Genomic DNA, 26769 nt, shown 5'->3' with positions numbered 1-26769 from the left:
GGGCTCTGGCCCTCGGCCACACTTGGAGAAGGTGGCGGGCATGCAGGCTTGGGAGGATGCCAGCTCAGCCCTGCTGCCACGGGCACTGCCAAAGAGCGCAAGCCGAAAGGCCTGCCTGCCTCAAACAAACAGAGAAAGAAAGAAAGCACCACGGCACACTTTGAAACGACTTCCAAATTAAGAGTTGCATCCATGCTGTCAAGCCCCTGCTAGCAGCTTCTGTGGCACCTTCCGTGCAAAACCGTATCTCAGCCCATTTATTAGAATGATGAAGGCAAAGGGATCTAAAAATTGCACTCCTTCCTTAATGAGCAGCCGAAGGGATCGGTAAGCATAATTTCAGAGGCTAGTAATATTTTATATAATCGCCGAGTGGTTTAAATTGAAAACCCCCAACTGAATCAATATTTACTGCATTGAAATGAAATGAATAGTAATAAGTCACTAAGCTCCCTGTCCTGTTTCATAAAATAAAAAATTATAAAAATGAGCACAGGCACAGCGAGGCCATCACATTAACTTTTACAGCACTTGGGGAGTCGTAGCCGCCTGTTCCCATAAAATCAAACTCTAAAAAACCTGCCATAGTCCTGCCTCAGCACCACGTGGGGAAGCCTGGGAGTGGGAAGGAAGGGGAGCTCTGGGAGGTGTCCCCACCGGCCCTCCCCAGGGCCAGGATGGGCCCCAGGACCCCACAAGCTGTCCACGACTGGTGCCCGCTCACATCTCACAGGGGCCCAGAGTGCCCTGGACCCTCCTAGCTCCAGCAGAGACTCCCTGCCACCCTCAGGCTGAACTTCCCGCTTTGATTTATTTACCAGTTTTCTTAAATTCCAGAGTATCTCAGAGAGCATGAATGAGAATCGCTGGACCAGTGGCAGCCCTGCAGACACACCTGCCAGCCCTCCCTCTGACCAGGCCCCAGGCTCTGGGTGGGAAAAGCACAAACACCTGCCAGCCTGGAGAACAGGCTCCTGCAGATGACACCCCCCCCAGGGGGCAGCACAGGACCCCACCCCACAGTGCAGGATCCTGTGACTCCCCTGCAAACAGGCCCACGAAAGGCCTGAGAGGGTCAGGGCTTCAGAGGAAAGCGGCACTGGCAGAGCCCAGAGCAAGTGCCAGCCAGGATGGGAGGGAAGCCGCAGGTCCGGGGATGGGGGTACTGCAGGCAGACACACGAGGAGACGGGAGCACAGAAATGCGGCCCCGGCAGTCACCCTGAGGCCCTTGCACAGGAACAAAGGCCTCATTCCACCAGGTGAGGCTGCCTGAGCAAGGGAGAGAAGGGGCCCAGCAGTCAAGAGTCGGGGACAGGCTCCCCATGGCTCATGCCTGTGATCCCAGCACTTTGGGAGGCTGAGGCGGGTGGATCATGAGGTCGAGAACGAGACCATCCTGGCCAACATGGTGAAACCCCATCTCTACTAAAGATACACAAATTAGCTTGGTGTGGTGGTGCGTGCCTGTAATCCCAGCTACTCGGGAGGCTGAGGCAGGAGAATTGCCTGAACCCAGGAGGTGGAGGCTGCAGTGAGCCGAGACTGGGCCACCGCATTCCAGCCTGGCAACAGAGCAAGACTCTGTCTCAAAAAAAAAAAAAAAAAAAAACAGAATGAGGAAACAGAACAGCGGTCACAAACAGGCAAACAGCCTGAGCAGACTTTCACACGGGAAGACAGCAAACGGCCTATGTTGGCCCCCAAGTACGCACGCAACATTACTGGATACAGGGAAATGCAAATTTAAACCGAGTGAGAGCCACACACATGCAATGAAGATTTAAAAGCCAGTATAACACCACGGCTGAGGGGAACAGAAAGGGTCGTAGCACACTGGAAAGCAGTTTGGCAATTTCACACAAAGTTAGCAGACGTTCGTGTCCCAGTGATCCCATGTGCAACAGTCATGAAAACACAGGTGTACACAGAGATGCACAAGGGCTCAGCAGGCTTATTCATAGTCACCCAAAACTGCAAGTGACTCAAGTAAAATTAATAAAGAGTGGAACAAGACAGGGAGGCTGCCTGGCAAAGATGAGAAGTGCACAGTGAAGCCAGCAATGACACGAGCCTGAATCAGGTGCCAAGTAGTGAGCCAAGCTGGAAGCAATGCGAGAACATCTGACTCCATTTACAGGCACTCCAGAGCAGGCAGCTAATCCACAGTGAGGATCAGAGCCACAGGCTGCTCCAGAACAGGCAGCTAATCCACAGTGAGGATCAGAGCCACAGGCTGCTCCAGAGCAGGCAGCTAATCCACAGTGAGGATCAGAGCCACAGGCTGCTCCAGAGCAGGCAGCTAATCCACAGTGAGAATCAGAGCCACAGGCTGCTCCTGAGCAGGCAGCTAATCCACAGTGAGGATCAGAGCCACAGGCTGCTCCAGAGCAGGCAGCTAATCCACAGTGAGAATCAGAGCCACAGGCTGCTCCAGAGCAGGCAGCTAATCCACAGTGAGGATCAGAGCCACAGGCTGCTCCAGAGCAGGCAGCTAATCCACAGTGAGAATCAGAGCCACAGGCTGCTCCAGAGCAGGCAGCTAATCCACAGTGAGAATCAGAGCCACAGGCTGCTCCTGAGCAGGCAGCTAATCCACAGTGAGGATCAGAGCCACAGGCTGCTCCAGAGCAGGCAGCTAATCCACAGTGAGGATCAGAGCCACAGGCTGCTCCAGAGCAGGCAGCTAATCCACAGTGAGGATCAGAGCCACAGGCTGCTCCAGAGCAGGCAGCTAATCCACAGTGAGAATCAGAGCCACAGGCTGCTCCTGAGCAGGCAGCTAATCCACATAGAATCAGAGCCACAGGCTGCTCCAGAGCAGGCAGCTAATCCACAGTGAGAATCAGAGCCACAGGCTGCTCCAGAGCAGGCAGCTAATCCACAGAGAATCAGAGCCACAGGCTGCTCCTGAGCAGGCAGCTAATCCACAGAGAATCAGAGCCACAGGCTGCTCCAGAGCAGGCAGCTAATCCACAGAGAATCAGAGCCACAGGCTGCTCCAGAGCAGGCAGCTAATCCACAGAGAATCAGAGCCACAGGCTGCTCCTGAGCAGGCAGCTAATCCACAGAGAATCAGAGCCACAGGCTGCTCCAGAGCAGGCAGCTAATCCACAGAGAATCAGAGCCACAGGCTGCTCCAGAGCAGGCAGCTAATCCACAGAGAATCAGAGCCACAGGCTGCTCCAGAGCAGGCAGCTAATCCACATAGAATCAGAGCCACAGGCTGCTCCAGAACAGGCAGCTAATCCACATAGAATCAGAGCCACAGGCTGCTCTAGAACAGGCAGCTAATCCACAGTGAGAATCAGAGCCAGAGCTGCCTCTGGGGGTGGAGGCCTCCACCGGGAAGGGGATAGAGAAGGGAAAAGGCAATGCTCCTTATCTCAATGAGGTACATGTTGCACAGGTGCACTGGGGGTTTCTGTTGTTGTTTTTGAGACAGTCTTACTTTTTGGCCCAGGCTGGAGTGCAGTGTCAATGATGGCTCACTGTAACCTTGACCTCCTGGGCTCTACTGATCCTCCCAACTCAGCCTCCTGAGTAGCTGGGGTACAAGTGCATGCCAGCATGTCTGGCTAATTTTTCTTTCTTTCTTTCTGTTTTTTTTTTTTAATAAGACAAGGTTTCACTATGTTGGCCAGGCTGGGCTCAAACTCCTGACCTCAGGTGGCCTCCCAAAGTGCTCGGATTACAGGCGTGAGCCAACACACCCAGCCAATTTTCCTTTTTAAACTGTAGAGACAGAGGTCTCACTACATTGCCCAAGCTGGTCTTGAACTCATAGACTCACCTCCCTTCCTGTCTCAGCCTCCCAAAGTGTGATTACAGGCACAAGCCAATGCACCTGGTGACACATTTGTTAGAACTCATAGACTGTTAGATTTATACCTCCCACCTTATGTAAATTCTACCTAGAAAAGAACTGTGAACAAATGTAGACCTCTAGTTAGCAGCCCTGCTTTGCTCCGTGGAATCTGTTAACAGTACTGGAATTTGTGCGCTAGGCCTGAGCAAATGAGCAGACAAAGGGTGATGGCAGGTGCCTCCTGGCTGGAGAAGAGCCAGGAACATGGAATGGGGGAAGGCCAGTGAACCTGTAGAGTTGGAGCAGAGCTTGTGTTGTCAGGGTCGGGGTGTCCGTGGCGGGGTAGCAGACACTCAGTGCCCTGGTTCTGACTCAAGAGGGCAGCAGCGTGAGCCCCCAGGCCGGGACCTCGGCACCACTGATACCTGTGGCCTCATGATTCTCGGCTGTGGAGGGCCGAGGGCCACTGCACCCCAAGGAGCCAGGGTTCTGCGGAGAAAGAGCTGACTCCAGCGAGAGTCTGGAGCACCTGTGGTGAAGAATGTGAGGATATGCCCAGGAATGAGGGGACACACTGAAAGGATGCAGGCCAGCCTGTGGAGGCTTCCACCAGCCAAGGCTGGGACCCGCTGAGAACCAAAATCACAGTCAGAGCAGATTACAGCCTATCAGGTGGGGTAAAGACTCCTGAGTCCGCACTGTTGAAACAAATCAACGGCAACTCGGGGCAAAAGGGACAGGGAAGGCCGTAACCCACAGAATGGAAGGAGGGGTGGGAAAGTCGTCCAAGATCTAGAATGAGTAGACAGAAGTCCAATAAGAAATAGGATACTCCCTCAGTCCTCACCCTTCTCCCCAACAATCACCCAAAGTAACCTGCCCCACAGAAAAACTAACAGACGGCACGACCCAGTGATCAGGCCAACACCGCTGTGTCCGGCAGCCTGAGGCCACGCCAGTGCCACCACAGCTTTCCCGCCAAAACAGGGAATCTGCATCTTATCACAAAACAACATCAGATAAACCCAGTGGAAGGAAAAGTCCACAAAATAGCTGGCCTCTCCTGGCCAGGCTCCCAGCCCTTCCAGCACTGGAGAACTGCACATGGTCACAGAGATACCCCAAAAGCACCAGTCTCCAGGACACCAAGGCTCCCGCTTCTGTGCAAAAGCCATCTAAAACTGCAGAGGAAGCAATACCACGAATGTGAGAAAGCAGAATATAAACCGGGAGCTTTGGTAATGAACTCCTGGGCGTTACTTCTGCAACTTCTGGGACCGTAAAAGTCTATCAAAATTAAAAGTTATCCCGAAAAGTTAAACGCAAGAAGCTAGGAAGAGAGGAAAGAAGAGCGAGCCCAGGAGCCACACAGTTACTATCCTTCCACCCAGGGGTTTCCAGAACAGCCAGGACGGAGGGACTCAGCACCCAGGCCTGCCCCGAGGCTTCTGCACTCACCTGTCCACCACGCGACACACCCTTCCCAGTCCCCCACAACCCCAGTGACAGTCACAGCCACCTCATCTCCACAGCTGGGTGGGCAGAAGCAGGAAGCTGCCCCTGAAGGTGCGCCACAAAGCCAGAGGGGCAGCCTGGGTTCCACGTGGCCACAAGCCACAGAGCAGCCCACCTCGGACAGGCTACAGCCCAGGACCAGCACCACCTGCCCCTGCCCCGTCCTGGCAGCTATGGTCTTTTGGAGCTGACTGCAGCCATCTGTAGGCCAAGGCCTCGGTGAGGTCCTGGAGTAGGCAGAGCACAGACGTGATGCTGTAGTCAGGAGGGCCCTGGGCAGCCAGGGGTCAGGGCAAGCCTGGACACGGATGTCACACCTACCGGCCAGCAGCCCCACAGCAAGAGCTGAACCAGGGCCATCACTACACGGCCGTCTGCCAAGTCCAGGTCCACCAGTGGTCTCTGGGTCTCACATCTGTTACCCGAGGCCTGGCCAGGTCTCTGCGCTTGAACACGCTGTGCCTCCCACAGGCTTTCTGAGATTCCCCAGTGCTGTGCCAGCTGCTTCCTTCCCCAAGAGAGTCCCCTCTCTGCCTGGCAGGCACCACAGCTACGAAGAGGCCCTGAAAGCCTGTCCTTAAGTCCCCACGGGACCACAGCTTCCCTGGAGCCTGGGCCAGATACAGGCAGGCCCTCCATACACACCAAGTGAGTAAATGTGAACAAGCGAAGGAGAAAGGCAAGAACTGCTGGGCTGTGCAGCAGAGCCTGGGGCAGGGGTTGCCACAGCCCCTAGGGCCACCTGCCTGGGGGACCCTGCAAAGGTCGTCAAGAAGCCTGGCCTCAGCCTGAGCGGCAGCACCCACAAAACCCAATAGACTCAAGGCTCCTCCCCAGTTAAAAATCACAACCCAAACCACTACCCCTCTGAGTGAAGCCTTGTCAGAGGCCGGGTACTCCCAGAACATGCAGTGCTAGAGCCTCCCCACCCTCCTGGCTCAGGAGAATCAGGAGACCCCGGTCACTTGCACCCAGACCCCCTGACCTGAGTCCACAGCCTCTGGGTGTGGCCCGCTCACCGGGCATCTTGCCTTGCCAGCCTGCTGTCCTGCCACCGAGGTAAGGAAAGGCCACGGAGTCCATGGTGGCTCCAAGCCACCCCCAGAGCAGAGCTAGGACAACAAGGTAGGTGGCAGTGCTCCCAACCAGCTTCCTGCCCCACACAGCCCTGTCCTCCCTGGCTAGAGGGGGGTCGCCCCATGTTCTGCCTGCTCGCCGCCCTGGGCCTGCTGGCCCCCATACTGCTGTGGTGACCAAACAGGAAGCCAGGTTGAGGGCCCCACAGAGAGTGGCAGGCACATCCCGAGGGGGATGGGAAGCAGGGGCAGAGGAGCACAGGGTGGGGGGCAGAGCCACGGCTCAAATGCAAGCCACCAATGTGAGCCTCCCCTGAGAAGGGACCAAGAGCTGCCAAAGCCACACAAGCTGCGTTTCTGGGCCTTTCACTGGCCAGGACCACTGCCAAGCCCCAGGCTGCAAATGCCGAAGGACTCAGCACAGGCAAGCTCCTGGCCATGAGAGAAGCCCGGGAGGGAGAACCTCGTGTCCTGGGTTCTCAGGACAGAGGGACGAGGGGGCCTGATGGTTGACGATGCCGTGCAGCGCAGAGCATCAACATCCAGGGCCAGAGCATGGTGGGAGCCGGGAAGGCAGGAGCAAGTGCTCCCAGCCCCTCCCTCCCAGCAGCCAGGCCCCAGGGCTCCCAGCTCCCGCCGTGCTCTGGCCCTGGCTATTGCCCCTCTGTCCTGAGTGGGCACCCAGACCTGAGCCCAGCCAGTGTTCAGTGCAAACGCAGTGAGCGCATCTCTCCTCCAGAAAAACTAATACCTGCTTTGAACAGAATCAATCGAAACTCAGCAACTCCATTAACCAGAATAAGGAGCGCCAATGCCATCACTCTTCAGCATTTTCAGATTAACCAGAATCAGGAGCGCCAATGCCATCACTCTTCAGCATTTTCAGATTAACCAGAATCAGGAGCGCCAACGTCATCACTCTTCAGCATTTTCAGAGCATTCAGGGTCACCCTTGGTCTTGGGCCTCCCCAGGCTGTTTGCATGAGGTGTTCACAGCAGAGCTGTGACGGGGCAGCGAGGACACAGACAGGCTGCTTCCACCCTCCATGGAGGCCCTGGGGACCGGGTCAAGCTGGGCATGGGCAGACACCAGGGCTTTAGCACTCTTGGCAAAGACCCAAGCTCCCCAGGTTCCATGTCAGAGGGGACGTGGCAGGGCGGCAGCAGACACCCGGGAAATGTGCCTCAGAGCCACCCCAGCCCTCACAGCTGAGGAGGCCCACTCAGCAGGCCTGCTCTGATGCCCTGCAGCCGCCAACCAGTGCAGCAGCCATACTGTAGATCCCACCTTCAACACCTCCCCCCAGCCCCTATCCTCTCTGTACACTCCAGACCCTTCATAGGGTGGCCAGGCTGGTCACTCAACCTCCCACAGACTCCTGCCCCCAAAGAGGTGTTCTCTGAGCTCCCCCCACATCCATCCTGGGTGGGCCTCAGGCATCCAGCAGTAACCACCCACAGAACTATCTGCTTCTGGTGTCTGCTTGCTTCCTGACCGCCCCCACCAGGAGGAGAGCACTGTGGGCAGAGCCTGACTGCTCAGGCCCTGAGGCTGCCTGCTACCCAGGTATCTGTGGGTGGGCGGAGCCATACCCATCCAGTGCTGGGCACTCAACAACTGACCCTACCCGCTGACACCCCTTTGGTGTCTGGGACCTCCCCATGCCAGTCTGTAACAGGGTCCTGGGCCTGGGGTTGGTGAGCAGAGCCTCTGCACACTGCCAGCATGGGTGGGCAGGGCCTTTCTGTGCCTCTCACCAGACGCAGAGCAAGCCCTGAAGTCCAAGTCCATTTTCTGCTGCTGTAACAGAATAACACAGCCTGGGTAATTTATACAGAAAAGAAGTGTATTTGTTCCACAATTCTGGAGGCCAAAGAAGTCCAAGAACATGGGGCTGGCACCTGGTGAGGGTTTTCTTACTGTAAAACGCAAGCACGTACCTGAGACGGAAAGGAATCATGTCATGCTCTGCCCAGACTCTCTGACCAGGAGCCCCTCCCACCATGCGGCATTGACCCATCCACAGAGGCTCCTCCCACCATGCAGCACTGACACATCCACAGAGGCCCCTCCCCTCCCACCATGCAGCACTGACCCATCCACAGAGGCTCCTCCCACCATGCAGCACTGACCCATCCACAGAGGCTCCTCCCACCAAGCAGCACTGACCTATCCACAGGGCCCCTCCCACCATGGAGCACTGACTATCCACGACTAATTTTTTTTCTTTTTTAAGTAAAGACAGGGTTTCACCATGTTGGCCAGGCTGGTCTTGAACTCCTGACCTTAAGGGATCAGCCTGCCTCGGCTTCCCAAAGTGCTGGGATTATAGGTGTAAGCCACTCCACTGGGCCACGTACATTAGATTTCAACATAAGTTTTGGAGGAGACATTCATGCCAGGGGACCCGGAGTTGAGCCGTGATGGAGTGCTGGACTGTTTTGGTTTGTTTGAGACAGGGTCTTGCTCTGTCGCCCAGGCTAGAGTACAGTGGCGTGATCATGCAGCCTCAACCTCCTGGGCTCAAGTGATCCTCCTGCCTCAGCCTTTCAAGTAGCTGGGACCACAGGCACAAACCATCACGCCGAGCTAATTTTTGTACTTTTTGTAGAAATGGGGCCTCACCATGTTGCCTAGCTGGTCTTGAACTCCAGAGCTCTAGCAGTCCACCTGCCTTGGCCTCCCAAAGTCCTGGGATTACAGGTGTGAGCCACCATGCTTAGCCACGGAGCAATGGTTTTACATAAGAATTCATCCCAAGTTCCTCTGACTGGCACACCCTTTGGGGCACGTCAGAAGGTGGCAGGAACCCTGCTGTGGACTGAATGTTTGTGTTCCTTTGAAATCCTCATGCTGAAGCCCTGACCCCAGTGGAACGGTGTGAGGACACAGGGCCTTTGGAGGTGATGAGGTGAGATGCAGTCCTGAGGTGGGGCCCTCGTGATGGGACGAGCGTCCTCTTAAGAAAAGACCCCCCCAGAGCGCACACGTACTCACCACGCTCTCCCCTGCTCTCTGGGCCACATGAGGACGTGTGGGAAGAAAGCTGTCTGCAAACCTGGAAGAGGCCCTCGCCAGACACCACGTCTGCCCAGCACCCTGTCTTGAACGTCCAACCAGGACTGTGAGAAGTCAGCGTCTGCCACCGAAGCCCGTCTGTGCTACCGTGTGACAGAGCCAGAGCAGACAGTGCCCAAACCAGAAGGTGGGTGGAAGGCGGGGCGGGGCGGGGCGGCTGGTGTCCTGGGGGCTGTGCAGGCTCACCTGCTCATTAAGGAGACACGCATGGGGAGCGCAGCAGCACCGTGGGGACCCCTCCCTTCCCCGGGCTGAATTCCTCTTTAATGAGACGTCACTTTGGAGAAGCGTTTCAGAGCCCTTCAAAATCCTGGCCTAACCCTCGTCAAAACTGCACAGATTACTTAAGATTTACCGCACAGATGCAAAATAAAATGAAATAAAATAAAGTAAGGCAGCCTAGCGAGCGGCAGCCCTGTGACAGGACCATTTGTAGTCGGGATGGAGAAGCCTCCAATTCATCTGCTTAAGCACAGCAGCTTCTGTTTATTTCGCACTTTCATGTCAAATGAATTTGGAAAGAGGAAAAAAAGTGACAGGCAGTTAGGGATATAAGTCACATTTCAGCTTCAGTTCAGATTAATGAACTTGCTGAAGCCGGCGAGGGCAGTGGCAAATCCACAAATCTCAGAACAACAAAAAAATTAAATTCCCTCGGCAGAGCCTGAGCCCTCACGGTGGCTCCTCTGAAACCCTTCGCCGACCTTCTGCCTTGTGCCCCTGCACCCCAGGCCTGCACGGACACCCTCTGAGCCCCTGGGCTGGCTCTGGGCCTGCTGCCCCTGGGACAGGCCCCAGATGAAGGCAGCAGTCCTGTGGCACCGGGGAGGGCTGGCCAGGGCAGGCTCTCAGGGACCACTCAGCAGGGCCAGGCACATGTGAGGCAGCGAGCAGTGCAGGAAGCTCCCAGAGGCCCTGGGCCAGAGCAATGGCCCCACCCCGTGTGTGTGGCAGATGTGATGGGCACCACGTTGGGCAGAATAGCCTGGTCCCATGCCTCAAGCCTCCGGGGAGAGGTGGTACATGGCCAGGACACCACCAGCAAGCCCCTGTCAGCTGCTGCCCTCCCCACCCAGCCACACAGCGGGGCATCTGCAGGCCAGGGCGACAGGCAACATGGCCCCTGATGGGCAGCAGAGGTGGCACCGTGGATGCTGCCCCTTGGGGCAGGAGTCCCGCCCTGCCCGTGGCACACAGGCACTGCTCCTTCTCTCCTCCCCCTTCTGCCCCACCGCCATCTCTGCACACTGTCTGGTGCATGCCACAATGGTGTGCCATCCTCAGAGACCCTGGCTGGCAGCACACAGAAGCCCCAGGAGCTGCTGCCCAGCAGCCCCTGCCTTCCTTCCACCCAACAAAGACAAATACTGGCCAGCCACGAACATGAGGCCACGGGCCAGCATCCAGCTGGCTCTCCCACCAGCTCTTCCATGTCCAGGCCCAGAGAAGCTGCTAACAGAGAGGAGAGGCCCCAGCCTCTACTACAAACCCAGCTGTCAAGGGATCCTGACGCTGCCCTCCAACCTCCCACATGGGCCCAACGTGACCATTGGGTCGACAGCAAGTTTCTACTTAAATCAGGAGGGGGAGAGTGAGGGTGCGTGCCAAATCACCCCCTGGGACAGGGTAGAAGCCTGGGGTCAGGCCGGGCACCCACTCACCCACCCTTCCTCCCTCGGGCTGCAGGGAAGGGCAGTTCTTAGAGCTTCCCAGAGGAGGGAACAGACCTAATCACTCTGCACCCTCCCCACTGCCCAGGGCAGAGCTAGGACCAACAGCTCAGGACCTGGGGCTCTCCAACCGAAAGCCAAGAGTAGCTGCAGAGGGGTCCTGGGGGCTCATGGCCAGGAGGAGGGACCCCCCTCCCTCAGGGCAGTGCAGTCCCTGTCATAAGCATCACAGCTGGGGGAGGGAAAAGGAGGGGAGGGGGGCAGGGGAGGGGGAGGGAAAGGGAGGGAAGGGGAAGGGAGGGGAGGGGAAGTTCCAGGGACAGGCGCAGAGCGGGGACAAGGTGAGGGCTAGTGTCAGCAGCAGAGCCCTGCAAGCCTCACTGGGGCAGCCTGTGTTATGCTTTCTTGTCCCCCCTGAGCAGGGCCCAGTCCCATCCCTCTCAGGACAGGGGTGGTGGGGGTCCTGCCCCCTCCTCCGTCTTTGGGGTTCCAGCCCTTTGAGAGGCAGGCCCTGTCCGGAGCCCCCCACCAGAATTGAGCCTCAAGACCCTAACCCATTCCCCACGGCACAGGCAGGCAGGGACAAGCCATCAGGTTCGCGCCTCGCTGCCCCCAGCCACACCCTGCTCAGGATGCTCAGCTGCTCCCTGCAGCAGCCCTGGGACCTCTGGGACCCCTGCCCAGACCTGCAAGGCCTTCCCTCAACACTCAGAGCCCCCTAGGCCTCGCTGCGCTCCCCACCGTTGTCCCTTCGCAGGGCCTCTGTCAGCGGCTCCCTCTCCTCCCAGAGCAGTGCTATCGGGCGTAGTCCACATAGTCCATCTTCCGGGAACTGGGGCTTCACAGAGAGCAGGCCCGGCTCCACGCTCAGAACCCGTGCGTCTGCTTCAAGGACAGAGCAAGACGCTGAGGCTGTGAGGGGAAGAGGCCTTCCAGGGCCTCGAGGGGCAGCAGACCCCACTCCCACACACGACTTCCTCTCGGGATGACCAGATCTCCATCACAGTGAGGGGTGGGCAGAGGGTGTCCCACACCAGCAATGGCCCTCAGCCGCTGGTCACCCTGTCTGTCTCCCTCCCCTCCTGTGTGTCCACCAGCCCCTGCCAACTCTGACCACCGTGGCTTCCAGGACTGCTGAGGCCTGCCTGCCAGCCCCTCCAGGGATGGGGGAGAGAGCTGGGGCCCAAAGATAGCCCTGGTCTCAGGCTCCAGCCAGCTGCCTGGCAAGACAGCCTGCCTTCTCCTCTCCATGGCGGCTCTTAGTGAAGGGTGACCGGGGCCTGCCCAGGGAGGGCTGAGGATCCAGCCACATGCAGGCAGCCTGGCTTGGATGGAGCAAGGGAGACGGTGCATGGGCCAGGCCAGACCAGCCGCTGGCCAGACAGGCCCTTCCTGTCTCAACAACCCTGAGCCAACAGCAGGCCCAGCAGCCATGCTGGGACGCAGGTAAACCTGGGTGACGAAGGCCCAGCCTGCTGGCAGCCACTCTTCCCAGGGCCTCCTGAGAGTCGTGCCCCTCAACTCAGCACCCCATCCATAAGCCCAGGGCTCACGCCCCAAAGGCTCCCAGATGCCTGGCAAGGGGTGGAACAGGACTGGGCTGCAGTGGTCAGGACAGCGAGGAGGGGCCCCTCACACACCCCCTGAGCCATGTGTGCCTCCTGGGGTGGGCTCAGCCTGGCCTTCACACACAGGAAGGACACTGAGGCCTGGAGCCCATGGCCACCAACCACAGCCAGGGCCTCCAGGGGTGGGCTGAATTCGGGATCCTGGTGCTGGGGCCTTGAGCCATCAAAGGTGGTACCCACTCCACCTCCTGTGCACCCTGCCTGTGGTCCAGCCCTACACCCAGGCACTCAGAGAGTCATGGCCGCTCCCTGCAGGGCAGCTGGCCAGGATCCACATTGGAGGGACAGGGAGCTTGGAGGGAGCCTCTCAGCTGACCCACAGCTCTCAGCCACATGGCGCCAACAGGAGGCCCTGGGCACTGGGCTGGCTGCCGACTCCTCCTCCCCCCAGCCTCCCTGGCCCCAGAACTGGGGTGTACAACGACACCACCAGGGCCCAGCCGGACCCAAACCCAAGGCCTTCCTGGCCTAACAATCCAGAGGAAAAGGCTCTGCTGGGTCTGCCCTGAGGAACATCAACACTCAGCCCCCAGCCGTGCCCCTGGGAGAGGTGGACCCTCAACGCCGGCCTGACGACCACTGCAGGAGGAGGGCAGGAGTGGAGAATCCATAAATCTGGACCTCATTCCCGATGATCCGGGGCTCTTATTAAGTAAATTAATTTAAGTTAATTTAGCTCGATCATGACTCCTGATCACAGTGATTTACTGAGGGGGAAATTGCATTAGGAAAGGCCATGCTCACCAGATAGAAGAACGGAAGAAAATTAGATCCACTTAGCGCTGTGAATTAATATGGAAATAGCAGGTGTAAATTTAACCTTATCGAGAGAATAAAAATTATCTTCATAAATTTGTAGAAATAGCCCCCGAGATGCTTATAAATCTATTTAAAACAAAAATATTACAAAAAGTACAGTAAAATTAATTTAAAATATACTCCAGCTATTGCCTCCAGAAAAGTCGGCGGCAGGGCCATGCTGAGTGTGGCCTGGCAATCCAGGAGGCAGCGGGGCACCGCCCAGTGGGCTTGCCAGCTGCCTGACCTGTCACAGGCCCTAGAGCCACGCAGGGCTGTCCACACCAGTGGGTGGATCCCCTGGGGTTAGCCTCAGGCCTGGGAACCTCTAGCAGGAACCCACCAGACAGCCACAGTACGGTGGGGTGCCGTGCCCTGCATTGTGGCTGCTTGTCCCGTGGCCCTGTCAACTGTCTCTGGCCCATGCCACTCCTCCAGGAGCAGGCTCTCACAGCGAGGGTCAGAGGACAGAGGGAGGGCATGCCACTGCCTGCTTCCCATCTGCTGCCAGGGCTCTCACCCTCTCCCAAGCATGGAGATGGACACCCCACCAAGCAAAGGAAGGACCAATCCCCAGGGCCAGGAGCAACCTCAACTCAGTGGGTGGCAGAGCTTCCCAGAGTGGGGACCCCAGGAAGGCAAGAGCTATTCCCCACCAATGGAGCCGCCCTCCCAGCCTGCTTGGAGGGTGGGGGCCAGACCGTAGGCGGGCAGGGCAAGGAGGAGCCCACATTGCCACCCTGACAATCATACACTGACAGCTTCCAGCCAGGCCGCTCAAGGCCCAGCCTCTCCCACCAGAAGCTTCTCCCTGAGAGATGCTCAGAAAGCACATGGCGTGGGCCCTGACCGTCTGGGTGGCGATGCTTCCATGGCACAGAGCCCCCACCAGCTAACAGGCTCGCTGAGAACAGCAGGGCCTGTGTGTGCGCATATGTCCGTCCGTCCTCATATATGTGTGGTATACACAGGCTGGCCTCCTACTGGCTACAGAAATTGCTAAAGAAACAGAAAAATCAAGCTGGTCCCCAGCCAAGAGCCAAACACCAAGCAGTTCTGGAATGTGCTCACCTCCCCCGGACCTCAGGGCAGGGTCCAGACAGCCCAGTACCCAGGCCTGCAGGAGCATGGAGGAAGCCTTCCTACCTGGATAGTGAGAGCCGCCGGGCCCGCCAGGAGGGCAGAGACAGGGGGAAGGCCGGGGTGCCGAGAGATGAGGCTGGGGTCTTCTTGACGATGCGGTAGCGAGTCTTGATCACCTTGCTAGTGGGTGGACTCCGCAGGGCATGCAGGCTGGATGCTGCAGAGAAAACCCAGGGCACAGACATAGGTCAGGGAAGGTCGGCAAGCACAGGGTCAGAGAGGACGCCCACGGTGCCAGCCCTGCCTGCTGCCTCCTCTGGGGCTGGAAGACTCTCTGTCACCCCCTAGATGGAAACCCCACCCCATGTGGCACATATATCCCCGGGTGCCTGGGAGCCAATGCTTCAGGAGTGTGACCAGTGCAGCCTCCAGGAGAGGCGGGCACTGGCCCCGCACACCCTCTAGCCATCAGGAGAAGCAAGGGACCGCCCACGGGAGAACCAGGAGAAGCCAGGGGCCTGGCAGCCAGGGACACCTCGGAGGCCCCTAGACAGCATCTGCACCAGGGGGACTCGAGGTGAATGACTGACTCCCAGCAGAGCAGTGAGGAAGGCAGATGGGCCACCTCCACCCATGACAGCAAGGTAGGCTCCTGGCCTGTGCCCTGTACATGGGGGGGGCGCTGGAGCACTCACCTGCTCACTGCCGTGCCCAGACAGGTGCATGTACTTCAGCACTGTGCCCTGTACATGGGGGGCTGGAGCACTCACCTGCTCACTGCCGTGCCCAGACAGGTGCATATACTTCAGCACTGTGCCCTGTACATGGGGGGCTGGAGCACTCACCTGCTCACTGCCGTGCCCAGACAGGTGCATGTACTTCAGCACTGTGCCCTGTACATGGGGGGCTGGAGCACTCACCTGCTCACTGCCGTGCCCAGACAGGTGCATGTACTTCAGCACTGTGCCCTGTACATGGGGGGCTGGAGCACTCACCTGCTCACTGCCATGCCCAGACAGGTGCATGTACTTCAGCACTGTTTTCATAACATTTTGCAGGGTGACAGACACAATGGCTTTTTCCTGCTGAACGTTTCATGCAATTAACAGGAATCTGTTCTGCCCGAGTTCCCTTCCACTTGATAGCCAGCAATTTATCCATAGCTTCAAGGATCGTGTCTAGTTGCCCAACTTTCATCATGTACAGCTCTGACTGCCCAGATAATTAAAGCCAACACAGCAGTGGGCACAGGCCCGCCCTCCTAACAGCTCCCCTCACAGCCCAGGGCCCAGGAGATCCCGCAGGAGACGGCCAGATGTCAGCAGAGCCCCTCCCTCACATCTTCTTGGTCCCACAGCCAAACAGCCCTTGAGGTACCCTGCTCCTTAGACAGGACTAGAAACTGTTACCATTTCCTGAAATCTCTTCCGGAGCCCGAAACCCACCGGACCTCAGGCAGCCAGGGCCCCTCCCTGAGCCCCGCTTCTGCCCATCTCTCCACGGGCTCTCGCACCCTCCTGCCTGCACTAGCCTGTCCAGCTGTCGACAAAGATCCCCTCCTGCAGGTGTGCCCCAGCACTGTCCAAGCTGCAGCTTCCACCCAGGCACCTGCCAGCCTGCCCTGGAGCAAGTCAGGAATACTTGGACCCAGCATGGCATCAAAGACTTCCCAAGAGCCCTCGCAAGCCCACAGCAGAGAGTCTGCCAATTGAATTTTCAAGTCTTACAAGCAGAGAGAAACCAACCAAAAAATCAGTAATAGCTTGTTCCAACTAAGAGCCAGAAAACATAGAAGTCCTGAAGTTATCAATAACCCCGAGGTGATGTGTCAGCTTCCAGCCCTGCTGCAGGCTCCCTGCTTCTGCCTGAGGAGGGCATGGGCTGCCCAGGATGCTCCTGCCCCACTTGGGCCAAGCTGGAAGCCAGCCTCAGCACCTGGGCAGTCAGCATACCCACCGGAGCACCACCAGCCATGGGGCCAGGGCTTGGGGCTGCCACCTGCCCACTCCCAACCCCAGAGTGCCTAGGTGACCCATGTGCCAGCCTGCAGCCTGCTTTCCACCGTGGCCTGCTCACAAGCCTCCATAGCACAACAAAGCTAGGGCGCAATCCTGCTCAGAAGCCAGGCAGTGCCCAGCAAGGCAGGAGGGACACTGGGCCACGCTGGGGCCCTGGGGCTTCATGTTCCCCTCCTCATCAACCTCTTCCCCAAATTCTGAGCATGGGAGGCCCCAGACCTGAGCCAGCTCCATTCCTGTCGCCAGGTGCACAGCACCCCTTTGGCTAAAATCAACTCTAACCCTGGGGACCAGAGCTCACCCTCCCTCCCAGGTCCAGCACATGCCATCTCCTCCAGGAAGTCCCAACCCCACTGCATGCAGGACTGGACGCTGCATTCTAGAACACTCTTGCCCAGGAGGGGCAGCTTGGGGCAGGCAGGACCCGGCAGGCAGCAGCACCATGATCACACTCCCGCGTGGCACAGGCGGCAGTCAGGTCAGGCCAGGCTTCTCTGCCTCACTGCGTGTTACTTCTTAGTGCCCAAGTGTCCTTCATTCCTGCAAACCACATGGTAGTAATGTGGTCCTGGCCTCTTGTCACAGCCCAGTCAGGCTGGGCAGACATGTCCTGCACATGTCACCCTAGACAGACCCTCTCCCACAGTCGCCACCAGAGTGGGGGCACTTCAAGGGGCTTGAAGTGGGGAGACGGCAGCCAGTGAAGGTCCAGCACTGCACCCCACCCCCACAGCAAGGCTGTGCCCCCCACTGCTTGCCCTGCAGACCACAGGCAGTCCCTTTCATTCCCAAATGGGCAGCTTGGACAAGTTCATGATGACCCAGGATCAGCAGGGCACAGCCACACAGACTGGTAGTGGGGGATAAATTCCGAGCCGGGCCCCCAGCGGCTGGCAGGAGCAAGGGCTCCTAAGACCATGCCTGGCACACGGACCCAGAAAAGGCTGGAGAAGGGTCCCTCCCTGGCCCTGTTCCCCAGGGTGTGCAGCAATGGGGTGGACAGGTGGCAAGGCTTGGGAGGCTCCAGGATGCTACTCTGTGTCCAACAAGGACCCAGGCAGAGACAGGCCTCTGCCCTACTCCCTGAGGACGCCGGCCCAGATGCCCATCCCTCCTAGCCGGCTGGGGTTTGTGTAGATAGTCGTGTTATTTAGACAGGATGTTGGTTTCATTCCCTTCATCACAGACTCCCAGGGCTGTAATTCTTTCCTCCGTGTGATCCATCCCCCAGCACGCTCCTCGCACATCAAGGCCCTTGCGCCTTTATTGCCAGCGCTGCCCAGCCCGCCTTATCAGCCCCACACATGCAGCCCTCTCCGCCCGCCATCCAGAGGTCACTTCTAATGACTAATCGATCTCATTAGCTCTCCTAATTAAAAACTTTACTACCGCAATGGAAGACAAACTGCAGAAAAACTGCTGGCATCATATGTGAACAGGATATGAGCCCATCCATCAGCAGGGTTCCAGCTCCTGCACACGGCACCATGCCCTCAGGCCGGGGGCCAGGTAGGGCGCCCTTGGGCATCCCAAGAGCCCTGCTGTGTACCAAGCACCACATGCCAATGATGCGCTGTCAGGAGGGCAGCCGTTTCAGTTGGGCCCGGCTATCGGGGGCCCAGGAGTCTGGTCCCACCTCCAGCAACGCTGCTCCGTCTGCAGACCCTGGCCCTGCCCACCCAGCTTGCTCTCCTCGGACAATTCCAACACAGATGGCTGATCTGATCAGATGGAGGTCGCGGCCTTGCTCTGTTTTATGCGGAGCAGGAGTTGAGGGAGAGTTCAGATTTTTATGGAACTTCAAAGGGAAATAACTAGGAAGAAAATGAGTTGCTAATTTCACAATTGGTTAATGAGTAAGATGAAACTAGAATTACTACTACATGCAAAGAACTGCCTGAGGCTGCCATGAAGTAGAGAAGGCTGCTCCCTCATCCCACTGTCCAGCCCGCCAGGGCCAAGATGAGCGTCCCGGGCAGCCGTCCAGCTGTCTGTCCAGCTCCCAGGCTGCCGACGGGAACAGTACCAGCTCCATCAGGGAGGGCCTCACCCATCGACTGCGGTGGAGACCCAGAAGGCCTCTGGCTGTGCCCCAGGCCAGCATCCACCAGCCCCTGGGCCTCATCCACAGTGACGACAGAGATGGAAGCACCAGGTCCTCCAGAACAGCAGGACCAGGTGCAGACGAGCTCAGCACCAAGACAGCAAAACTGTCACCACTAGGCTGCTGGTCCAAGAAATACCCTGGTTCTAGAAGCCCCTTCCCAAAGCCTCCACAGGCTTCATCCCAGCTGGGGAGTGCGGACGGTTGAGACGAAGGCCAAAGACTGGCACGGAATTTTCTGGAATTGACCACAGCCACCCCCATACCAGCAGACAGGACAGCATGGGGCCCACAAAGGGATGATGTTGACCTGCCCAACAGATACCTAGCACCATACCAAGATCCCCAGATGAGTGGCAGCAAGGCGCAGCCAGGATGGACCAGGCCCATGGACAGACCTGGGGCAACCTAGACCCCAGGTGGGCAGAGTGGGCAGGGAAGGGGAGTAGGCAGGGAAGGGGCCAGTCCAGATGCAGCCCCCGGGCCACTGCCAAGCTGCCCAGGGAAACGGATGGCTGCAAGCTAAGGGCACTGCGCCCAGCCAGTCCCCCATCCCTAATTCCTGGCGATTCCACCTCTATGCATTGCCTGATGCGCTTTTTATAATCAGGCCCTGACACCTCCATGCCCTATGCCCTTCCCTGACTAAAGGAAGCATGCACACCTGCAAACCCGCTTCTCCTGGTGCCTGTGATCCGGGTCCGTGTCTTTTCAGGCCTGCTGCAACCTGTGAGGCGGTGCCAACTCTGTGCCAGCCCAGGTCTCCAGCCCCGCTGCCCTGAGCATGAGGCACGAGGGGCCAGGCAGCAGCACAGACTGGGAATGGCACCCTTGGGCAGGGCCATGAGTGCCCTGCAGGCAAGCAGGACACATACCGGAGAGAGGGTGGAAGGCCCAGTGCCGTCCCTAGAAACGGAGTTCACCCGGCGCCCTGACACAGCTCCAGTCACATGCCCCACTCCACTCACTGACCTCTTCCTCACCGGCCCAGGGCTCAGGGGTTATGTCTTCAGCCGCACAGCCGCGAGAGGGCGCCAAGGACAAGACAACATCTCCCAGAGAGCAGAGTTCCCACGATTAATCGCCTAATTAGAGCTGTGATCACTACAGAGAGCGCTCAGTGGTGCGGGGAGCTACACACGGTGGGCTGGACCCCTGGAAGGGCCCCTCCAGGAGAGCTGAGCCTGTCTGGAAGGAGTAGAGCCCGCGGTTCTGGGTAGAGGCGATAGCAGGGCACAGGCCCAGGGCTGGAGGAGTAGGGGCTGCAAGAGGCCAGGATAGCCTGGGCAGCGGGTGCCCAGGCGCTGCTGGGCAAGTCAGGGGGTGGGGGAGAGCTGGGGGTGATGGGAGTCAGGGCTAGGCCCACCCAGCGCTGCTGCATGGCTGGCACCACACTCGCACCCGCGGCCTCAGCTGGCTCCACAGCCTCTGGCACCATGCTGCCCTCAGGAAGCACCTGCCCAGCACAGGTCCCACCTTCCACCCCTGCAGGCCCAGCTCAAAGGCCCTCACACCCCCAACTCTCCCAACTAGGCTAGGAGAGTGCTAAGAGGAAAAGGCAGGGGAGCAGGGGGAGCCCCAGGGAAGGAGACAGGCAAGATCCAGGCAGGCTGGCAAGGCGGGTGGGCCAGGTGCCCCATCTCCTCTGCTGCGGCCCCCACCAAGGCTGCTGCACACCCAGCACAGGCCCTACGCTGCAGACTCAAGCTCACAGAGCCGCAGCAGGCAGCGTCCCTGACAGCAGCTGAGCACACTCTTTGAGAAACAGCCATGAAAACTCTGACAGAGCATGTGGCCCATGTCCCCAAGGGTACCAGGCTTTTACATTTCAGACCGTGACGTATGTCTGTGCTGGGTGGGAGGTGGCGTCCGCAGAACTGTCTGTCTCTTTAAGGGCAGCTCAGGCAACAGCTCTCACTGTTGCTGGGGCAGGAGGTTCTGCCCATCATGAGCAGAGATGCCCTTCCCTGTGCAGCCAGGCCTAGTCTGGGGCACCTCCTGGAAGGCAACTGGGCCTCAGCAGCTCCTAACAGCCCTCACTGAGGCTGGCAGGGGTGGACACGGTGGAGGCTAAGGTGCAGGGCTATGGAGCAGCTAAAACCCAGCCTGGCCCCTGACCAGAGCAGCTCGCCACGGCCTGCACAAAAGATCCTCTCCACCAGGCCCTTTCTAAAGTCAGCAGAGTCTGAGTTCAGCAGGCCCTCCCCACCAGGCCCTTTCTGAAGCCGCCCAGTCACCACCTTGAGAGCCTGGTGCTCACTCGTGGCACTTCTATGTGCCTGGTCCTGAAGGTAGCAAGACCAAGGCTACATTGGGGGTGACATTGACTCTGGCCTCTAAGGAGGTGTGGCCAGGCCCTAGGGGCCATAAGGAGGAACAGCTCCCCCAAGGCCCACCATGTACAAGGGGCAGTGAAGTCAAACAGAGGGCCTCTGGCACTCAAGTGCCACAATGAGGTCCACAGGAGACTGCCCTCTTCCCCAGGAACCTCAGGCCGTGGGTCCCCTCCACTCCCACCCGGGCTGCCACTGCAGGCCCCACCCTGGCCCCACTGGGGCCCTTGTCTCCCCAGTGTCTGCAGTGTCCACAGTGGAGCCAGTCTGGAGCCACTGGGCCACCTAGGCTGCCTCATAGTGTCCACTCGGTGGTACCACACAGCAAGTGTGAACATGCCAGGACATGCAAGTGCACCCAGGAGCACACGCAGAGAGTCACGTGCACACATGCGTGAGAACGTGTGTGGTCATTCTGCTCTGGTGGCTCTAGCCCCTAGCAGTCAGGACAGGGCTGGGCTGCTCACCCCACAAACCTGTACCCTGCCCTCACTCCCCTCAGGCCCTGGAGTTTTATGCCCAGCCAGGCCGTGCAGGGGCCGGGCATCGTGCTCCCTATTTCAGGCTCAGAGGGAACAGTAGCTCCAACGTGGCCCAGCCCAGGAGCTGGGCTCACTGCCTGGACGTGCACCTGCAGGAACAACAAACTAATTTCTACCGGCACCCGGTGAAGTGGGACTGCACGGCCACTCTCCAAGGCCACTGTCCGAGGCAAGACAGGAAAGGCCTCCTTGATTTTTTGTCTGTTTCTTCTCTCTGCCCTCCTCAGTCCCCTTTCTGTCTGGCCCATGTGCAGCTAGGCCTGCCTACTGCACCTGCTGTGGTCCTGCATGTCTGCTCCCATAGGGTGAGGCTTGTGCCCAGCCCAGTGCCCCCACCATCCTGCAGACACACCCGCCTCCCCTGGATGCTGGGGGCTCAGGGACCCTGCTCTGCCCTGCCCCCACTGTCTAGACTCACCAGTCCCTACCACTGGGTTCTAAGAAACATGAAGGTCAGTCTCTGGGGCCCAGGCCTGCTATGGGGCTCCCACCCCGCCCCCAATCCAGAAGCCCAGCCTCTGCTCTTCTGCTCCCCAACCACGCTCGGGCAGTTCCCAGCTGCTTTTCTCATCCAGACACCGAGAAGGGCAGGACAGAGTCAGCCTGCGCTGCAGCCACGCTCCCCTGCCTGCAACGCCTCAGCTCTCCATCACGCCAGCCAGGCGGGTCAACGGCAGGGCCCCTGGGGCACAGTGAGAGGCTGCGGTGATTAGTACTGATGAGCACACGACCTCAGCTGGTCATGTGTGACACGAGCTTCCGGTAGACGGCACTGGCAGGCTGCAGGAACCCTGTAGTTGTGCGGAAAAGTGGAATCCAAGTGGGCACCACGGGAAGCTCAGCCTCTCCCACCCGAACAGGCCTCCCAGGCCCCTCTACTGTTTGGAGGCAAAGACCCAGGTAGGACTCCTGCCTGATTCTAGCCAGCTCAAGCAGAATGTCCCCATCACGAGAAGGGAGGTGCCTCTGGCCCTCCTGGCCATCACACAGAACCACAATGCCAGCCATGTCAGCTGAGGGCACCTCACCCCCTCGGCCCGCATGTGGAAATGTGGCCAAGGCCTAGAGGATAACAGCTGCCCACGATGCCGTCGGATGTCACAGCTGGGCCAGGCAGGTGCTGGGCCAAGGAGCCTCTGCGGGCACCTTTGGGGGGCATGGAGCCTGGAAACACCGGCACAGGTGCTCCACCTGTCCCTGAAAACGGCTAGAAACACGGGCCACCCCCACCTGCATCCCTGAAGATGGCTGGAAACACAGGCATAGGTGCTCCACCTCCATCCCCGAAGACCGCTGGAAACACCAGCCACCTCCACCTATGCACCAGGGCCACCGTCCATGTGGGCAGACCCCTGGCTGTGCAGGCACAGGCTCACAGCCCATCTGAAGCCAGCCCCAGGGGTTACCCTCACTCAGCACCCTGGCATCTGGCCAGCCCCGCTGGCTCCAGCCCAGGCCCCCCCCGCAGGTGCAGGGAGTGTGCAGGTGACATGGCTGGGCCCTCCGCCCCACCAGCCCTCCCCGTGCGTGGCTGCATGCATGCTTCAGGCCCGTCCATTTCTCTAAATGAGCCTCGATGGCAGCCGAGGCAGGGGGCGCCTGGTGAGTGCCCCGCCCCCACACTGGCGCGGCAGGAGCTGCCAGGACCGCGCTCTAACAAGCTTCAGATGTGGGATGACTAGAACCACAAAGTATGAATTTTTATGAACCTAATAAATCACTCCACTTTTCTTGTGCGTGAGGGCTCCCGGGACCTCGAGCGCTGCAGATGGAGGGCAGGAGCCCCTGTGTGTGGTGGTGGTGTCTGGGAGCAGGGCCATGGGGCCGTGGGGCCCTCCTGAGCACCCTCAAAACCTCTGGCCCTGCACCTGAGGCCACTCAGCAGGGTGGAGAGCAGAGGCCTGCCAGGCACTGCCATTAGGCCCTCCCTGCCAGAATCCCACATTGGCAGAAAAACTTGCCCTAAAGCTTCCTCAGCACGAAAGGAAACTTTGCAGCTACACACACACACACACACACACACACACTCACTCTCATGCACAAACTCACTCTACAACAGAGATGGCAGAGGACCCCAGCCCTGGGAGAGGAGGCACAGGTGCATCCGGCCTGTCCCGGGAGGCTGGGCCCCAGCACTTTCCTAGGTGGGCAGCACGTGACCAGCCACACCAGCGGATGGCCCCTCAGCCACAGCCCCATGGGACCCAGGGATTCATCTTTGACAAACATTTACGGATTATCAAATCACAACAGCAACACGACAGGACCATAAGTCACCCTAAGCAGCTGTCCGCGGTGCAGTCTGAGGAGTCTGGGCAGCTCGGTGATGACAAATGGCCGCTGTCGGCCACCCTGTCCCCCCGTGTGGGATCCATGCTCTCTGTTGTTCCACACTACCTGGTGTTTAATGACAACACTGTCAGCCCAAGACGCAGCACCACCAAAGCCGCCGCCGCCGCAACTGTCAGAGCCCTATTAAAGGGAAGATTGAGACCCTACTCTTCTTAAAGTCACTCAAGCAACACAAGCTGCTAGTTCCTGTAATTATCGTGCGCCAGCCATCGATCGCACGCCGACACCTGACCCGTCTGTATGAAATGGGAGTAGTTTGCTCCTTGACAGTGGCTATAGATTGTGGAGGGTGGGGCTTCCTCCCCTCTTCCCACTGCTCCACCAGCCTCAGGTGCAGGGGAAGAGAGGGGAAAAGCAGTGCCGCCCACCCCTGGAACCTACCACAGTCCCTGAGCCGAGGGGGCCTCCCTGCCCTCCACAGCTGGAGAGGACGGTGTAGCAGGCAGCTAAGGGGGTTCTCAAAAAGGCTGAACACAGGACAGGCCTTGGGCAGGGCACAGAGGAGCAGGAGGAAACAGGACCAAGCTGGGCCTGCACCCCAGGCCGAGCTCTGAGCAGGTGTGGTAGGCTCAGGGCAGGCAGGCTGCAGTGAGGGACAGCTGGGCTTGGGCCCAGCCAGGTGTGCACCCAGCCTCGACCCCTACTTCACAAAGAAGGGGACCAGAGCCCAGGGTGCATGCTTCGTGAACCATGTCCCCCAAGCTCTCCTCACCAGCCTGCAGCCCCAGCCCGCCTGGAGAGAGCCTGTGTGCCCAGGACCCAGGCCTATGGCTCACCTGCTCCCCATCTGGCCCTTGAGCCCTAAGGGGCACCTGGGATGAGCCCTTCCCAGGGCTGGGAGCTCTGACAGGATTGAGAACGCCTCTTCAGCTTGTCTCTGCTTTGACCCTGCTCCCACCTGCCCTACACACCTTACTGGGGGCACCCAGGTACTTGAGGGCGAAAGAGCAGCTCCCAGAGGACAGACCTGCTCAGGGGCAGGACAGCAGCTCCAGGCTCTGAGTGAGCCACAGCCGAGCCCTGAGGCCCTGCCCACCACATCTCAAGGGACAGGACCTACAGGCAGCCACTCAGCACAGCCTCAGGTCTCCCAGGCCACAGGACCTGGCCTTCTGCATGAAAGGCTGGTGCTACAGGCGCGTGGGCAGCTCCTGGGCCAGCATGGCCTAGCGCAGTCAGGCAACCGTCTCAGGGAACCAGGTGATTCCACTGGACAGCCTGGGCTGGGAACAGCCTCAGCCTAACACAGGGAGTCCCAGGCCCTTCCCTCCCAGCCCACCCGAACTTCACACGGCTGGGCCTGGCTGGATCCCGAGGTCAGTAAAACAGATCTGGGGCTAAGTGGCTGCCAGGCAGCACAGAGCCCCAGCTCTACCATGCGGCACAGGCTGCTCTCAGAAACCCTCCTCTGCTACCTCTAGGCACAGCCTGAGAAAGACTCTTTGAAGAGAGCCCTGGCAACACCCTCTACAGAAAGCAGCAGTCCTGACAGAAACTGCATGTCCCACTCAGAAGCCACAGGCTGCCAGGACCCCATGCCACACGCCGCTCTCCTCTGGGCCACTCCTGGCCTTTCTGATGGCTGTGGGACAGTGGGCAGGCCACAGAGGGAAGGCCCTAGGTGCCTGGCACCAGGTGTGTCCCGAGGGCCTCCTCCAGGGCTGGTCTTGGAAGCACAGCACCAGGGCCAGGCCCACCAAGGCTGGAGATGGCGCGTGGGAGCCACAACTGCAGTCTCAGAGGCACTGGCTCACCTGCTTGTGCTCCCTCTGGCACACACACATGCAACTGGGGACCCTGAGAAGGCAGCAAGGGGCTCCCCTGCCCTCAACCCACCCAACGGGGCCACAGGGGGAAGGCAGAGAGGCTCCCCGGGCCTTGGCTGCGGTGGCAGCAGCCTGGCAGACAGCCCTTACCTTTTCGGGAGGCCCATCTCCGTTCCTCTGGACCCTCCATTTCCAAGCACAAAGTGTAGCCCCAGCGGCAATGCCCACCTCCCGGCAACGCCTCCCCAGTGCACAGTGAGCGAGGGGTCTTGTGGGGCTAAGGCCAGGCCAGGGTGCAGCGGGCACTACCCCAGCCTCCCCAGGAAGGGGACTCGATGGCCCTCTGAAGGACAGGGGAAGGGAGGCAGCGAGTGTGCTGAGAGCTGACGGGGGGCAGTGGGGCACAGGGCCAGACAGGCAGTGGCCCAGCATTTGCGTCAGGGTAGGAGCCGGGAGACAAGCTGCAGACAGGCCCCGCACCAGCTCCACTCCCCTAACTACATTCCAGCCTTCGGGGCCAGGCAGGGAAGGCAGGGGTGATAAGTACCGGGCCAGTGCCAGCCTCTGGCCTTCAGGGTGCCAGAGCACAGTGCAGTGGGCGAGACCTGGCGTCGTAAGCACACCTTTCAGTAAGACAAGCTCACGTGTCTTGAAAGCACAAAGGCTGAGAATGACTGAGCCCCACATTCCTCATTACCCCAGGTCTGAGCACCCCATACCACAGCTGCGGAAACCGAGGCGAGCCCCAAATGCGGGCAGGATCTGACCAGCGGGCACGTGTGCTCACACAGCGCCCACACAAGGACAGGTGTGCACGTGAGCCACAGCAGTCCACACAGCAGCACCGGGCAAGTGGCCAGCCTCACCTTTCACAGCCATGGGCCCCACGGGCAGGCCACTTAGGGACAACAGTCTGACCAGGCCCCGGGGCAGCCAAGGCCACCACTCCATCCCATGCACAGGACTCCTCACCAGCCCAAAGGCTGCACCGCAGGGGA

General features: G+C 59.2%; 1 protein-coding gene across 4 annotated transcripts in view; it reads right to left on the bottom strand.

The window, feature by feature from the left end:
- Positions 1-26769, bottom strand: part of ZC3H3 (zinc finger CCCH-type containing 3) — a 93676-nt gene that overhangs the window by 46974 nt on the left and 19933 nt on the right. For all 4 annotated transcript variants that reach the window (XR_004735497.3, XR_013527983.1, XM_035277436.3 and 1 more), the window contains exon 4: positions 14720-14873. Coding sequence is in view for 2 of the 4 variants with exons in the window: in XM_035277436.3 (XP_035133327.2) it covers positions 14720-14873 (154 nt within the window). In the remaining 2 variants the exon portion in view is untranslated. The remainder of the gene's footprint in view (positions 1-14719; positions 14874-26769) is intronic.

This window comes from Callithrix jacchus, chromosome 16 (assembly GCF_049354715.1).
Source record: "Callithrix jacchus isolate 240 chromosome 16, calJac240_pri, whole genome shotgun sequence".
Taxonomy (NCBI): Eukaryota; Metazoa; Chordata; class Mammalia; order Primates; family Cebidae; genus Callithrix; species Callithrix jacchus.
The sequence above is the reverse complement of the archived record's forward strand: the minus strand, read 5'-3'. Positions and strand labels throughout refer to the sequence as shown.